The sequence below is a fragment of the Drosophila kikkawai genome, chromosome 2R, assembly GCF_030179895.1.
Source record: "Drosophila kikkawai strain 14028-0561.14 chromosome 2R, DkikHiC1v2, whole genome shotgun sequence".
Taxonomy (NCBI): domain Eukaryota; kingdom Metazoa; phylum Arthropoda; class Insecta; order Diptera; family Drosophilidae; genus Drosophila; species Drosophila kikkawai.
This window is the reverse complement of record NC_091729.1, coordinates 1,258,322-1,272,877: the sequence shown is the minus strand read 5'-3', so window position 1 is coordinate 1,272,877 and position 14,556 is coordinate 1,258,322. Positions and strand designations below refer to the sequence as shown.

The following is a 14,556-nucleotide window of genomic DNA, read 5'->3' as shown; positions in this document are numbered from 1 at the left end:
GCCTTTATTCGTTTCAATCGGTCAATAAGTTTTTTTGTTATCTTTCCCGCCAATTCAAAAGAATCGTAAAAATGAAAAGTGGAGAAAACGCGCTTCAAAGTTCGCCCAAGCGCTCGCAAACCTGCTCGGCGCTCCTTTGCTTTCATCTCTATCTTCGAAAATACTTCGAATTGGCTTCTGAAATTGTTGTGGTATATTAGATAGTTTATCTATCGATTTAAGCAATCAAAAAAAATCTATTTTTTTGACCTTTTAATTCAGGATACCCCCTTAATAGTCATAGTATGTTCCGAAAAACATATGCTCAAGAACTTAACTGAGAAATGTAGGCAACTTAACTTCGAGAAATGTAGGCAACATAACCTAAAGTTGCATCCTGAAAAATGTTCATTTTTTATGCACGAAGTCACTTTTCTAGGGCATAAGTACACAGACAAAGGAATCTTTCCCGACGACAAAAAATACGTTCTTCAAAATTATCCAGTCACGCACGACGCGGACAGCGCTAGAAGATTTGTTGCATTTTGTAATTATTACAGACGGTTTATAAGAAACTTTGCTGATTATTCCCGTCACATAACAAGATTATGCAAGAAAGATGTAAAATTCGAATGGACAACAGAATGCCAAAAAGTCTTCGAACATCTCAAATCAGCGTTAATAAACCCAACTCTGTTACAATATCCAGACTTTAGCAAAGAATTTTGCATATTTACAGATGCCAGCAAACATGCTTGTGGAGCAGTCGTTACACAAAACAAAAATGGACTACAGCTTCCAGTGGCTTACGCATCAAGATCTTTTACAAAAGGCGAAAGCAACAAGAGCGCAACAGAACAAGAGCTAGCAGCTATTCATTAGGCAATAACACATTTCAGACCATATATTTATGGTAGACACTTCACTGTCAAAACAGATCACAGAGCACTTACCTACCTATTTTCAATGGTGAACCCCAGTTCCAAACTTACACGAATGAGACTTGAACTAGAGGAATATACTTTTACAGTAGAGTATCTAAAGGGTGTAAAGAAGTTTCGACGGCTGGGATATACTCAGTCACGTCCAGGGTCTCTTTACCGAAAATATTTGTAAAGATCTGGGACAGAAGGCTTTTGACGCTCGGTAGGCTGACGAGAAGATGTAAGGTGTCAGCGGGTGCATGTCATAACGCCCAGTGTCATAGCGCCCACGGGCTACATAAAAATCGCGCGATTTTTATGTAAAAAAAATTTTGCCTGCGGCGCTTCTTACGATATTAAGCAAGCAAAAATTGTTTTACATAAAAATCGCGCGCTTTTAATAAAGTAAATTTAAATACAAAATTGTGTTAACATGTCATTTATTTCATTTAAACATTATTGCCTGCGGCGCTTCTTACAATATTGAGCACTCGATTCTCCCAAAAAAAATATGCTGGGCGCCCATTTATACCAGGTATTTCATTGTTATTAGGTTCGGGCGTTAATACACTTCTCATAGTGTCATAAGGCCCACAAGAAAAATGACATAGCGCCCGCGGGCGATATGACACTTTCAAAATGTGACGGAAAGCCCGCGGGCGATATGACACTTTTAAAAGTGACAGAACGCCCGTGGGCGCTATGACACTGGGCGTTATGCCATGCACCCGTGTCAGCCACCGGGATACTGAGTAAGAAAAGCGATTGATTCGGTATTGGCAGAAGAGCGGAAAAGGTTAGCGGTAACGCGTATTGGGCCTGGCTCTTAGCATTCGCTACGAGGAGACCGAGAGAGGGGATCGATTATGGGAAACACATTTTTCTAGGGCAGAATTTATGGCCTAAAATCTAGGCATTTTGGAAATATTTATATTTATGCGTGGCCAGCTTGATTGTATTCTTTTCCTATGAGTTGTAGTAAAATAGTCGAGAAATATATTTATTGGAGCATTTTTATTGATTTATTTCATTCTCGCGCGTGCTTTATTTTTCACAGTGTAGGCAAACAGTGGCAGAAAAGATCTAAATTTTCGGTAAAATATTTCCCGAATTTATTTGGGGCGGAGACATGGCAATGCGTTGTGTTTTTAATCATGTGAGAAATATTTATTTCCTAATTAGCAATAGTTTTCGTAAGAATTTGGTCCACCCCTTTCTCAAAATCCAAGAAGTCAATGGAAAAAAACATGGCAGCGGCAGGTTTGTGTTCAGATATGTATGTACAAATAGTTTTATTAAGTTTTTCAGTTTGCTTTGGGTTACGTTTTGTTCATTTTATTTCTTGGTTCAAGTTTCTCTCAGTGTTATGTTAGGTTAGGTCATGGTTATTCAATGGTTTAAATCTAGCCTACTCTGGGTGACACCGCATCGAGGCCTTCGAGAAATTTCTCATTGCACGTGATTCTCGCTGACCAAAATGCCGTTCACTCTAATCACTCTCCCATCTCGCTCTCACGCACACACACACACGCGTGATCTCCTGGTGCTCCGCCGCTGGTCCTGGGCCGGGCACACGCTCTCCGAGATCGCCTGGTTGATCTCCTCCAAAAAGTCGTCAGCCGGTGGCTGGAATTGGCTTGCGGGCTCTCCGACACTGTTGGCCCCCCTCGTCGAAGGCTCTCGCTGGCCACTGCACTATGGGGCGAACGACCACCTTATCTGGCATAAACCCATTTTTTAAAAGTTGTTAAAATACTTTTTTTTTAACCGGAATGTATTCTTATAACATTAATCTAACATGTTACATACCCAAAAAATTAACATTGACGCGCTCTGTTAAGTTATTCGCTGTTAAAGTTAGCTGTTAATGCAACGAGAAGTGAGCGCTGTTAAATCGCGTTTTTATTCTGCAGATTTTAAATGCTAAAAAAATGTAAAAAATCTAAATAAAATGCTAATTTTTTGATGCAATCTCATTCATGGTGCTTCGTAATATATGTTAGCGGAATTTAACTCCAGAAATGTAATAGGTGCCCCCGCAATCTTGTATAATTTGTAACCCTTATAAATTATATAAAATTTAAGTGTAGTCCAATATTAAAATTGAGTTATAAAGTGAGTCCAGCACAGTCCACCTCTAAAATTGGATATATATTGTAGATTTGGTAATTCTTGTTATATTCTGTGAGTATCAAGGTGCACTTTTGCGCACTTTCTCTGAAATTTAAATTTAAAGATGATTACCTTACATTTGAAAAATATCGAGTTTTTTACCCTTTAGAACGTTTAAACGACCAATATTGGTAAAGATATTGCAATTTTTATTCATGTTATAATAAATCTGTATACATTCAAGTCATATTACAGAAAACTAGGTTGTTTCATTTAAGTTTTTTTGAATAAGAGGCTTCAGAATCTTAGAGTACTGCATATGCTTGGTCGCCTGCCCAAGCAAATGAAAAATTATGTGATTTGACTTAAAAAAAAAATATTTAGAAGACAATTTTTACATATTTGTTTTATTATGCAATACTTGTTTATTATACATAAAAAATAGCAAAAAAAAAATTTTTTTAGCACTGAAAAAAAATTTTTAATCCTTAAAAAAAGGCGAGACCACGCCCATTTTGAGTAAAATATTTTCCTTTTTTTATATTAAACTTGATTCAAAAAACAGAACTTAAAAATTTTAACTCGTCTTAAAGTTATTAATTAATGCCACAAAAAGTGGTCGTTCGCCCCACAGTGCACTGGCTGCCCTCCTGGTGGTCTCCTTGGTCACTTGGGACTTCCTAGTCGGGAACCCGCCTGCTGGTCTCGGGTTGGATCACTCGATGCTCACTGTAAACCGCACTCAGCAATCGCAAAAATCTGGCTCGAAGTTTTACATTTTCGTCACGTCCGCAAGAGTGAAAAATTGGCACTCGCCTTTGCAAGTTTTGTAACACCGTTTTTCGCTTCTCGAAGTTTCGGTACTTCTTGGCTCTCGCTCTTTCCTTTGGCGCGCGCCTATTTTCGGGGGTTGTTCCCTCTCGCTCGCACGTATGCGGCGTTGGGTCACGTGACCACTTTCTCGTGGTGAGTTTGTCGTCGCTGCGCTGGTGTGTGTGTGTGGCTGCTGGTGATGCGAGAACGGTGGGTGAAAGGTAAACAAAGACTATCGCTTAAGCTAAGATAATTATTACTTCTAGCGCTTACATATAATTCTTACATCGCGTGACTAAGCTTACATATTAATGGAAATACAGAAATTTACTTTAGTTATTCGCGCGAGCTTTGCTTGGTTTCGGCTCTTGGCCGGCGCCGGTCGGTTTTGGTTTTGCGTTTTTCTGCTGCTGTTGTTGTTGTTCGGCTGCTGCTGTGGTTGTTGTGGCTCTCCATGAGCGTTGGCGGCGGTTGTTGTTGTTGCTTGGCCGCTGGCGCTGGCCGCTGTTGTTGTTGGCTGGCGCTTATTTGTGGGGAGTCAAACGACACCTCACAAGGGTAAAGATAATTACGTAGCTGATGCGTTATCAAGAATAACCATCAAGGAATTACAAAATATTACTGGAAATATAAATAAAGTTACTAAAAGATATCAAAGCTATACGAAATTGACATCCTCTTGTTGTCAGAAGTCCGGCTCTGCTCGCGGTCAACCTTCAGGATTCCTGGCTTCACCTTGCACAAAGCCGATCATTCGGACGACCGGAGACATGGGGGTGCAGCGATCCTCGTCAAGTCGGGCATATCCCATCAACTCTCTCTCACTCTTTCGGAAGAGCACATTCAAGCCGTCTCAATTGAGATATCTTTAAGAAGAGGTAGGTTCAACGTTGCTTCGGTGTATTGCCCTCCTGCTGTCAGGTGGACAGAAGCAGATTTCACGACGCTCCTCTCCAATCTCGGAGATTTCTTGCTGCAGGTGATTGGAACCTCAAACATAGATGGTGGGGCAACTACAGAATGTGTGCCAGGGGCCGGACCCTCAGCTTTGTCCTGGCCAATGTCAATGTTGATATTGTATTGCTACCCCTATCGTGCATACGCCACCCTCAGTTCAATAGACTTTGGCATCTCAAAAGGTTTCACCGAGCTATGTTGTGACCACCTCCCGTTGCTCTTGCTGTTAAATGAAGAAGCACAATTCCATAAAGGAGCCTCTAGAATCCTGCCGGCACATTCATACGTTGCCACTTTTAAGCCCTTCATCGATGCTCACACCAATTACAACACACCAATTACAACCAGCAGCGATCCGAATACATACGTTGATTGCTTCACTTCCACAATCACTGAAGCCGCCCAGAGAGCTACGCCACCTCAGCGCCAATATGGTGTCCCACCTACTAGGGCGCCCTTACTAACTCCGGAGGCAAGGGCACAGCTTGATCAACTAAGCAGCTACTATCCAGCGTTACTAACAGGCTGATCAGGTTGCAAGCGAAAACAAGCGATTTTTCGATATGGAAGCTAACGAGAGGAATTAAAAGACAGCCAGTTGTCCAATCCCCAATACAGAACCACAGTGGGCAATGGCTTAAAAAAAAACTCCGACAAAGCTAACGCTTTTGCTGAACATATGTCTGCTACCTTCACTCTTGAACTTCCTGACGCTTCACACCGCGACGAGGTTGCGAACTTCTTAAGCGCTCCCATTCAGTCAGCGCGCCCCATTAGACACACCACGCCGCAAGAAGTCACGTTGCAATTAAAGGCGCTTAATCTAAAAAAGACTCCTGTCATCGACAATCGAGAGGCAAAGGCTCTTCCACCCAAAGGAGTGCTAGCTTTTAACAAGCCTTTGACAAGGTGTGGTACGCGGGCTTCCTCTACAAAATCAAGGAACTTCTCCCTGCACCCTATTTTGCCATCCTGAGGTCTTTTATTGCCGATTGAACCTTCGAGGTAGCAGTAAGGGAATCACGATCCAGCTTGGCACACATTCACGCAGGAGTGCCCCAAGGAAGTGTACTTGGTCCGTTCCTATACACCATGTACACAAGTGATATGCCAGTTTCGTCGCCCACCACAAACGCTTGCATGCTTCTGGCTACATACGCTGACGACACGGCCTTGCTTGCGTCCCACACGTCTCAGCTGGCAGCCTCGGCTGCAGTTCAGGGCTGGCTGCGTGCGATGGAGCACTGGACCAAGCAATGGAACATTGCCATAAACTGCAGCAAGTCGGTTTGCGTCACTTTCTCTCTAAGGCTTGTGATCGACATCGTCCACATTTACAATGGAGACACAATCAAAAACGCCAACCCTCACTGCCACTTTGGTGTACACTTGGATCACCGCCTCATTTGGAACACCCACATCACGGCAATCAAAGCCAAGTGCATTCGCAAACTAAAGAAGCTCGATTGGCTCCTGAGCTCCAAGAGTCTCCAGCTTTCAACGAAGGTTTTGCTGCTCAAGGCAATCCTTACGCCAACCTGCACGTATGCGATCGAAATATGGGGTACTGCATTCAAGCACGTGCACGGGCATCCGGGCTTCCCTGGTACGTCACAAACCAGGCCATCCAGAACGATCTACGCCTTGTTCCGGTGGGCGACCTCCTAAACGATCACAGCAGACACTACACGGACAGGCTAATGGCTTACCCAAATCCACTGGCTAGAAGGCTGGCCGACCCGCAATCTCTTAAGAGACTTAAAAGACTACACCCCAGCGATCTGTCTTCCCGTTTTGTTCATTAATATGTAACTGTAAACTTTTTGTAAATATGTAAAAATTTTGTAAACAACTGTATATAGTCTAGGCCCATACCTATTTGTACCATATTTACCAAACCTTTTAAGTGCCAGGTAAAGTTCAAATGGCATTGAACGTTTCCGGCGAGAATAAAATAATTTAAAAAAAAACCCAAATTGTTTACCTTATTTATTTATTAAGAATAGCAAATATCTGCCATTTTAAATCCATATCCTTACCTCAGACCGGATAAGGAGTGTTTTTTAATGATATGCTCCGACTCACATCAGGTGGTCAGAGGCAAGGATAGGTGTCTTAAGATATTATTTTTGTTAAAGTCTAATGACATTTCAAAATATAACAGAGAGTACATGTCGTTGTAAAGCGAACATAAAACGCGAAAAGGATCGTGTGCCTCGAAATTAGTTTTACAAATATCCAAAGCTATAGGCCGAAAGTAACGTGATGGCCTAGAAGGAACTGAAAAGCGTATTTGTTTAAGAAGATTACTGGAAAAAATATATCCATTTATTAATTTATGCAGGAACATCACGCCATGGCAGGTCCGACGATCCTTAAGAGAGGGCAGGTCCAGAAGGCGTAGTCTGTCGGCATACGGAGGAAGGTGGCGATGTGGGTCCCAGTCTAAACCCCGAAGAGCGAACAAAAGGAATTGTTTCTGTACCGATTCAATAAGATCCTGATACTTTGCATATTGAGGGGACCATACGCACGAACAATATTCGAGTATGGGCCGAACCAGGGATATATATTAAAGTTTTGTAGTGTAGGAATCATCGAATTCCTTAGACCATCGTTTTACGAAAGCAAAAACACCCTTTGCTTTACCAACAATTATACCGATGTGATCGGTGAAGCTCAAGTTGTGGGTAAATAGAACACCAAGATCCGTTACAGAGTGGACACTCGTGCCTAAGGAATAGTTAGCCTGGAAACAATTTCTGCGGTAAAACGACGTATTTACATTTGGAGTTGTTAAGGAACAATAAATTGTGAGTGCACCAGGACATCATGTTGTTTAAATCAGCTTGCAAAAGCTGAGCAGAGTCAGGATTCACAAGAGGCAAACATAGTTTTACGTCATCAGCATACATCAAGACGTAAGAGTGGAGAATAACTTGGGGCAGATCATTTATAAAAATGCCAAATAGAAGAGGACCGAGGTGGCTCCCTTGAGGAACACCAGAAGTCACGTGAACAAGGTTTGAGAATGAACCCTTGAATGCAACTCTTTGAGTACGGTTCGACAAATAAGTAGAAATCCACTTGATCAACGTAACCGGAAAACCCAACAGACAAAGTTTCTTCAGCAGTATTTGATGATTCACCGAATCGAAAGCTTTGCTGAAATCTGTAAAGATAACATCGGTTTGGGTGTTATTTTTAAATGCGTTTCTAATGACAGCAACAAACTCAAGGAGATTTGTAGACGTTGATTTACGTTTCATGAAGCCATGCTGTGAGGGGGACATTATTGAGCTACATTGGTGCTGAAGCTGAGTAGTATTTAGAAATTCGAATAATTTGGGAATCGCACTAAGTTTTGCTATACCTCTATAGTGTTCAATATTAGATTTACTGCCCTTTTTATGAAGCGGAATGATAAACGATTCTTTCCAAACTTTGGGGAAAAACGAATGCTGAAGTGATAACTGAAAAAGTCTAGGCAATGGTCTACATAATGAGCTGGCACAATTTCTCAGAACACAGCTAGGTACAAGATCTGGACCAGAGGAAAAGGAAAGTTTGATTGTTTTAAGATTATGAAGAACACCATCTTCGCTGATTACAGGCATAAAAATGCAATTGGAATGCGGGAGTGGAAAAGAATACTCTGAGTTATTATCGAAATTAGTTTGTGAGTATGTAGTCTGGAAGAACTTTGCGAACAGGTTCGCGATATCAGGCTCATTGGAAGCGGATGCATTATCGAAATGAAGACATGAAGGAAATTGTTGAGATTTCCGTTTCGAGTTTACAAAAGCGTAAAATTGCTTCGGGTTAGCCTGAAACTCAATTTTGCACCGATTTAAGTGGTTTCTGTAGCATTCAGAATTGTGTGCTAGGAAATTTGTACGAGCAGTTAAATATCTCGAATGGTCGACTTGAAGACCAGATTTGCTGTACTTTTTAAACAGTCTGGATTTCAGATTTTTTAGATATGAAAGCCGACGAGAAAACCAAGGGGGCTTATGAGAAACTTCTGGTGAGGGAAATGAAGGGACATATGTACATGTCGAAAACTGAGTACATTATTTCATAGAAACGCTTAACAATGTCTGAGGGATCCTCTGTGGAGTTCAAGAAAGTCCAATCCGTTAAGGATAAGTGGTGGTTCATTTCTGTAAACTTAGCTTTTCGAAAGCAACGAAACGTTGCAGGCTCAGCTTCCGGACACAATAATAATGGTGTGGAGGCTTCGAGGGTTAGCTCCAAAGTGGGATGATAAGCGTCCTCAGGACTAGAAAGAGGGTCAATTCTAGTGGCGTAGGCATTGGCAAACTCAGAGACAAAGATGAGGTCTAAGACGTTATTACTGCAGTTCCTAACAAAATTTAATTGTCCCAATGAATGGTCAATGAGACCATGAATTAAATCGTGGGGTGAGGTGGGAACAAGAACATTTGAATCAGGTAAGGGCATCCAGGAAATGGAGGGTAGATTAAAATCACCCGTGACGATAAGGTGGTCATTAATACCAAGGGAAGAATGAATTTCTTGAATTAAGGATAAATGCTGCATATAAATATCAGTGTCAGACCTAGGTGGAATATACGAGCATGAAACGTATATAGAATAATCGTAAACCTGGATGCGAACCGCCACAAACTCTATATCAGTGTCAGTTTTAGAAATGATATTGGAAACCAGATCGGATTTAACCGCAATGAGAACACCACCGCCTGTCCGTATAGGACGATCACGTCTAAAGATGGTATAGTTCCCTGAAAAAATCTCAGAGTCAGACACAGAGGAGTTGAGCCATGTTTCTGTAAAGACAATAACATTGGCATCGAAAGAGACACTATTGACGTGTAGCCTACTGAGCTTGCCAAGTAAACTACGAACATTCTGATAGTGGAGAACAAAAGAGTCTATTAGTTTTTTGGAGGCCTAATTGAAGGAGTTCGAGGCCCGCGAGCTCGAGGAGTACTTTTGTGTTCGAATTCATGAACAATTGCATGCTCAGGCCACAAAGAAGGATCAAGAGCCTTAGAAAATAGTAGGTCAGAAATTGTAATTTTAAACGAAGATATATCACGTCTTTCCTTAAAATTGAATTTGGAGACACTAAATTCAGTAACAGAAACATTCAATTTGCTGCTCAAGTGGGTTTTAACGTCGCCCTCAGAAGCATCTGGATTGAGGCGGGAAACAAAAATCTGTTTTTTCGGAGCAACACCAGCCAAAGGCACCGGTCCGCGTTTGGCAACGCCAGAAATTGTCGACTGTTGGGGGCCGCTTCTGGTAACGGCCGGCACCGAGATAGTGACCACCGGGGGAGCCACTGGGTTGGGATTTGACACCACCGACGCGTCGTTGATGGCAGCAGCACGCGACGTGGATGCCTGATCGGTGTAGACAGGCTGCTGAACCGGGAGCATGGTGGCTTCGCCCCCTCCGAGAATGGGGACTGGTGCAGCAACTTCAGCAGAGGCTGCAGCGTGCAACGTTGACGCCTGGACAACGTTGACAGGCTGCTGATCCAACGGCCTGACAAGATCTTCAACCATAGAAGTTGTGATCGATGCTGCATCATCACCAGAGCCATTATCCACGGCTGCAGGCTTGGCACGTGGGGTGAACTGCATAAGGGGGCATTCAGGGTCTGGAAGAGATAAGAACTTTTCAGACAGGTTGCTCCTGTTTTTGTTTGCGGGGTCACTTGGCAGTTTTAGCGACTTGAAATGGTGTTCCGCCTTCTGGAAGCGAGTTGACAACTCCTTAAAGCCGGCCGCCAACGACTGAAACTCCAGTTGAGTCTGCCTCATGAAGACCCGCATATCGGATTTGATATGCAGGCAGCTCGGGCACGTCCAGTCCAATCCAGGATTTTCACGAATGCGGTCGGTGATACGCGATCCATTTTGCCCCAGATCGGCGCATCCAATGTGAGCGATATTATCACAGAGCCAGCAGTAGACAGTGACATGCCGCGAAAAAATTTTTTGGCCGTTCGGGCACTTAGAGAAACAACACGTAGCCATTTTTGGAATAAAAAAATACTTTATCCAAGTAAATCACGAATTGGATTAATTTATATGCGCGACGAAATGGCCGATCAAAACAAATTATACAATTGTTTATTTGAAAAATAAAAATTGTTTAAGTTTCGCGGCGAACAGACCGATCAAAACAAAAAGCGAAGAGCGCAAAAATAAAAGCTTTTATCTAAGCGCCGAAAAATAAGAAATTTGTGTTATTGATTTAGCTAGCGCCAACAACAACACAAGGCGATGCAGCGATAAGCGGTAAACACAATGCACAAGAATAGAAAGGCAAGGCAATTGTAAAACCGAAATTGTTTTACGACGATAAAGTCACAGACTTTATTTAAAAAGGTCCGGTTGTTTACGGATTAAGAAGTTCACGGAAACACCGACCACTTGCCGAAAATTTGGGCTTTGATAAATAGGATTTCACTAAGAAAACTTTGAATAAATGTAGAGCGATGTAAAGCACGTCCAACTCAAAGCTCGTAGAATTACGAATTTACCCTTATCTGAAAGGAATCATTCATTATTCCTCTCAAAAAAAAAGGTAGCAAATTGGAGGCAAACAACTACAGAGGAATCTCTAAGTTTTGGGCCATCCCTAAACTTTTCTAAAATGTCAGTACTCTTCATTTGCAGCACCTGTGTAGGTCAATAATTTCTCCATGTCAACATGGTTTTATTAAGCGAAGATCAATTACAACCAATCTTTTATAAAGGGCTACCGAAATAACTTTCAGACAGATGTAATCTATACCACATATATTTCAGTAAGGTATTACATTATTTATCAACGATCTGCCCGAAGTTTTCACCAGCTCCAGAGTTCTTATGTACGCTGATGACGTCAAAGTTTGTGTGCAATATGTTCACGCCAGGAGGTCTCTGTCCCCCCTCTGCCCACCAAGCTTCCAAAAGCTCAAGCGCTCCCAGCTTAGCAACGCTCGCCCGCTCTCCGCTCCTCGGACTTCATGATCGCACGCACCCGTGTTCCCGATCGTCGCTCGCTCCTAGACGAGCTTAGGGACGGCTACACCGCTCCAATTCACGGTTCTCCCGCTCTCGCGCTGTTAAACTGGGCTTCTCGGTCGGCAGAGGGCCCTTAGGCTAAGTTAAGTTTAGCACTAAAACGAATGTAAATAGGTACATATGCAACGGGCGCTCCATGCCAATGTCAATTTTGACCCCCGAATTTTCTGTTTTTTCTGCTTTGTGGGATAAATTTTCTACTGAATCATTTTGCGGAGGATTTCCTGGCCACCCCGCTCCTGAACATGGTCCTTCGCCGGATAAAGATATTGTCCTGGAATCCTTTTTTCCCAGCAGCTTTGGTGGTGCTACCGCAAAAAAAAAAGTATAACGTTTCCTCCCGTCTAATTGCCGGTAGTCGTCCAAAATTTAAATTTCGCTCAACCTGCGTACGATTTTTTGACAACCGAGATTTCCGACACCACGGCAATTATACAACGTAAAAATCTACATATATCCAAATCCGATTTTCTCCACATCTATTTTCCTGCACCATAATTATCTCCGTTTCTTTTGGGTTTTTTCTTCCACTTCTTCGGACCCGTTGTGCATTTCTCCGTACATGCATACATATGTCCCTATATTCGGCCGTACATCAAAGAATAAAACTGTCTTGACATACATAAATACATACATATGTAAATCGGCGCGCATTACTCCGCGAGTTGGTTGGTCATTTACTTAGAGTGCTAATTGGTATCCTCAACCTTTAGCCGAACAATACAATTAAAAAAATAATAATAAAACTAGTGAACGTGTGTTTCAAGTCGAGCGCCGCGGCGAGCGATTCTCATGTCGACGCTTCTTGCCAGTCAGACTAACAGACAGATCTTAACAATTTTTAAACATGGTGCCGCGTGAACTTATTAAACTAAAAGCCTAAAAGTTATACGCTGAACTGCTGCTCTTTGGAAAAAATTAATATAGTTGATGATTTGGGTGTCCGTCTAGATCCTAAACTTGACTTTATCGATCATATTTCGTGCATGGTGAATAAAGCCAGGGGTGTGCTTGGTTTCATTAAATGGTGGTCGAAGGAATTCAATGACCCCTATGTTGCAAATTCTTTATATACTTCACTTTTTCATCCAACTTAGAATATGGATCCTGCGTTTGGAGCCCACAGTAAACGCCTAGAATCGGTTCAAAAGAACTTTTTACTCTCCCATTTACGCGGTTTAAACTGGGTTACCGTCTTATTCTACTAGACTCTTACTAATTTACTTACCCTCTTTATCTAATTGTAGGACCATGCTAGGTATTACATTCTTATATAACTTAATCCGTGGTGACGTGGAAAGTGCTGACTGCTGGGTCATCTTAATTTTCACGTACCAATAAGAAACACTGGAGCCTTTTTACCATTAGTATTGCCCCACTGTAGAACATCCTTTAAACTCCATAAACTCTTTAGAGTCCTCTGTGCAAAACTATAATGATTTGTACACCATAACATCTAATGTTGATAGCCTCCCTAAACTAAAAACTTTAATCTTAACCCACTTAGTACGCATGCAAGCAACCAATCCGGCAGCACGCCAGTAGTAGTTTTATCGCACCCTTTTCTATTTATTTCCTTCGCGCCTACTAACTGCTAACAGAACAAGCACGTGCTTTGTGTCGCAAGTTCCACTTGAAATGTACGGTACACATATGTACATGCATAGTGCAATAAGCTACTTTTGCTGGGTAAACCGGCAAGCTTTGGTATTATGAGGTTACCTTCTATTCTGTTTAATCAATAATCTTATTTAAATAAAAAACACGTTTTTTCAGAAATTTTTAATCGTTTTTTTTTTTTTAGTAAAACCATTTTGAAGAGACCAACCGCCGACGAGAAGGACTGCAACAACCAAAAACGATTCAAATAAAAAGTTACGTTTACGGTCATATATATGCCATTTCTAAAATTTTATTTTGCTTAATAAAAATTGTACTTTGTAATTACTACTTGTGAACACAGATTTTATTTTTGATATTATGTAATTATGAAAATAAATTTATAATACATTAACAGTCTTAAAGAAGAAAAATTAACACACAAATTACAAGTCGAAGAGTTTTTTAAAGAAAACTAGCAGTAGTTATAATAGCCGACTAACGGGACTTTTGATGTCGGTAAAAAGGGTAATAAAAATGCAATTAATGGGTTAGCTGTCAAAATTAGTGTGGTTTAGGTAATAAAAATCCACTTAATTAGGGGAAGATATCAACCTGTCAATAGAGGAGGTAATAAAGATGGAATAAATTAAGGTCAGTGCATGTAAAAGGACACTTGAGATCATGTGTTCAAGGGTTCCCACAGGGATATGGATACGAGTGCGAATGCAACGGAGCGATCCCGGTAGCGATTCCAGAGCGTTGCACGTGCACCGACGACCCCTTACTTAAAAAAAGAGAGGGTTAAGCAATTGAAAAAGGGCGCACCGCGGCGATGCTGCTCCGACCGGAATGATCCTGAGCATCACATGTACGTTCACCCACGATGCTCGCTTAAAAAAGGGACGGGGTGTAAGTGAAGAAGGGGGCCAGAGTCGAAACATGTTCCCACCCACGACCCTGGACTGTGATTTTCACTGTGAGATACCTCACTTGAAAAAAGGTCACTTGTTTTCCCAATGAAGGGCGCACGGCGGCGATCCTGCTTCGCCCGGAGTGATCCTGACCCACACATGTACGTTCACCCACGACCCTTAAACTTAAAAAGG

At 41.9% G+C, this 14,556-nt stretch overlaps 1 protein-coding gene across 1 annotated transcript in view; it reads left to right on the top strand.

Moving 5' to 3' along the window:
* Window positions 1-13,798, top strand: part of LOC121502033 (transcriptional regulator ATRX homolog) — a 530,985-nt gene extending 517,187 nt beyond the window's left edge. Inside the window, exon 12 of the mRNA XM_070283645.1 lies at window positions 13,653-13,798. Coding sequence (XP_070139746.1) covers window positions 13,653-13,655 — 3 coding nt within the window. The 3' untranslated portion in view covers window positions 13,656-13,798. The remainder of the gene's footprint in view (window positions 1-13,652) is intronic.
* Window positions 13,799-14,556: the final 758 nt, after the last annotated feature.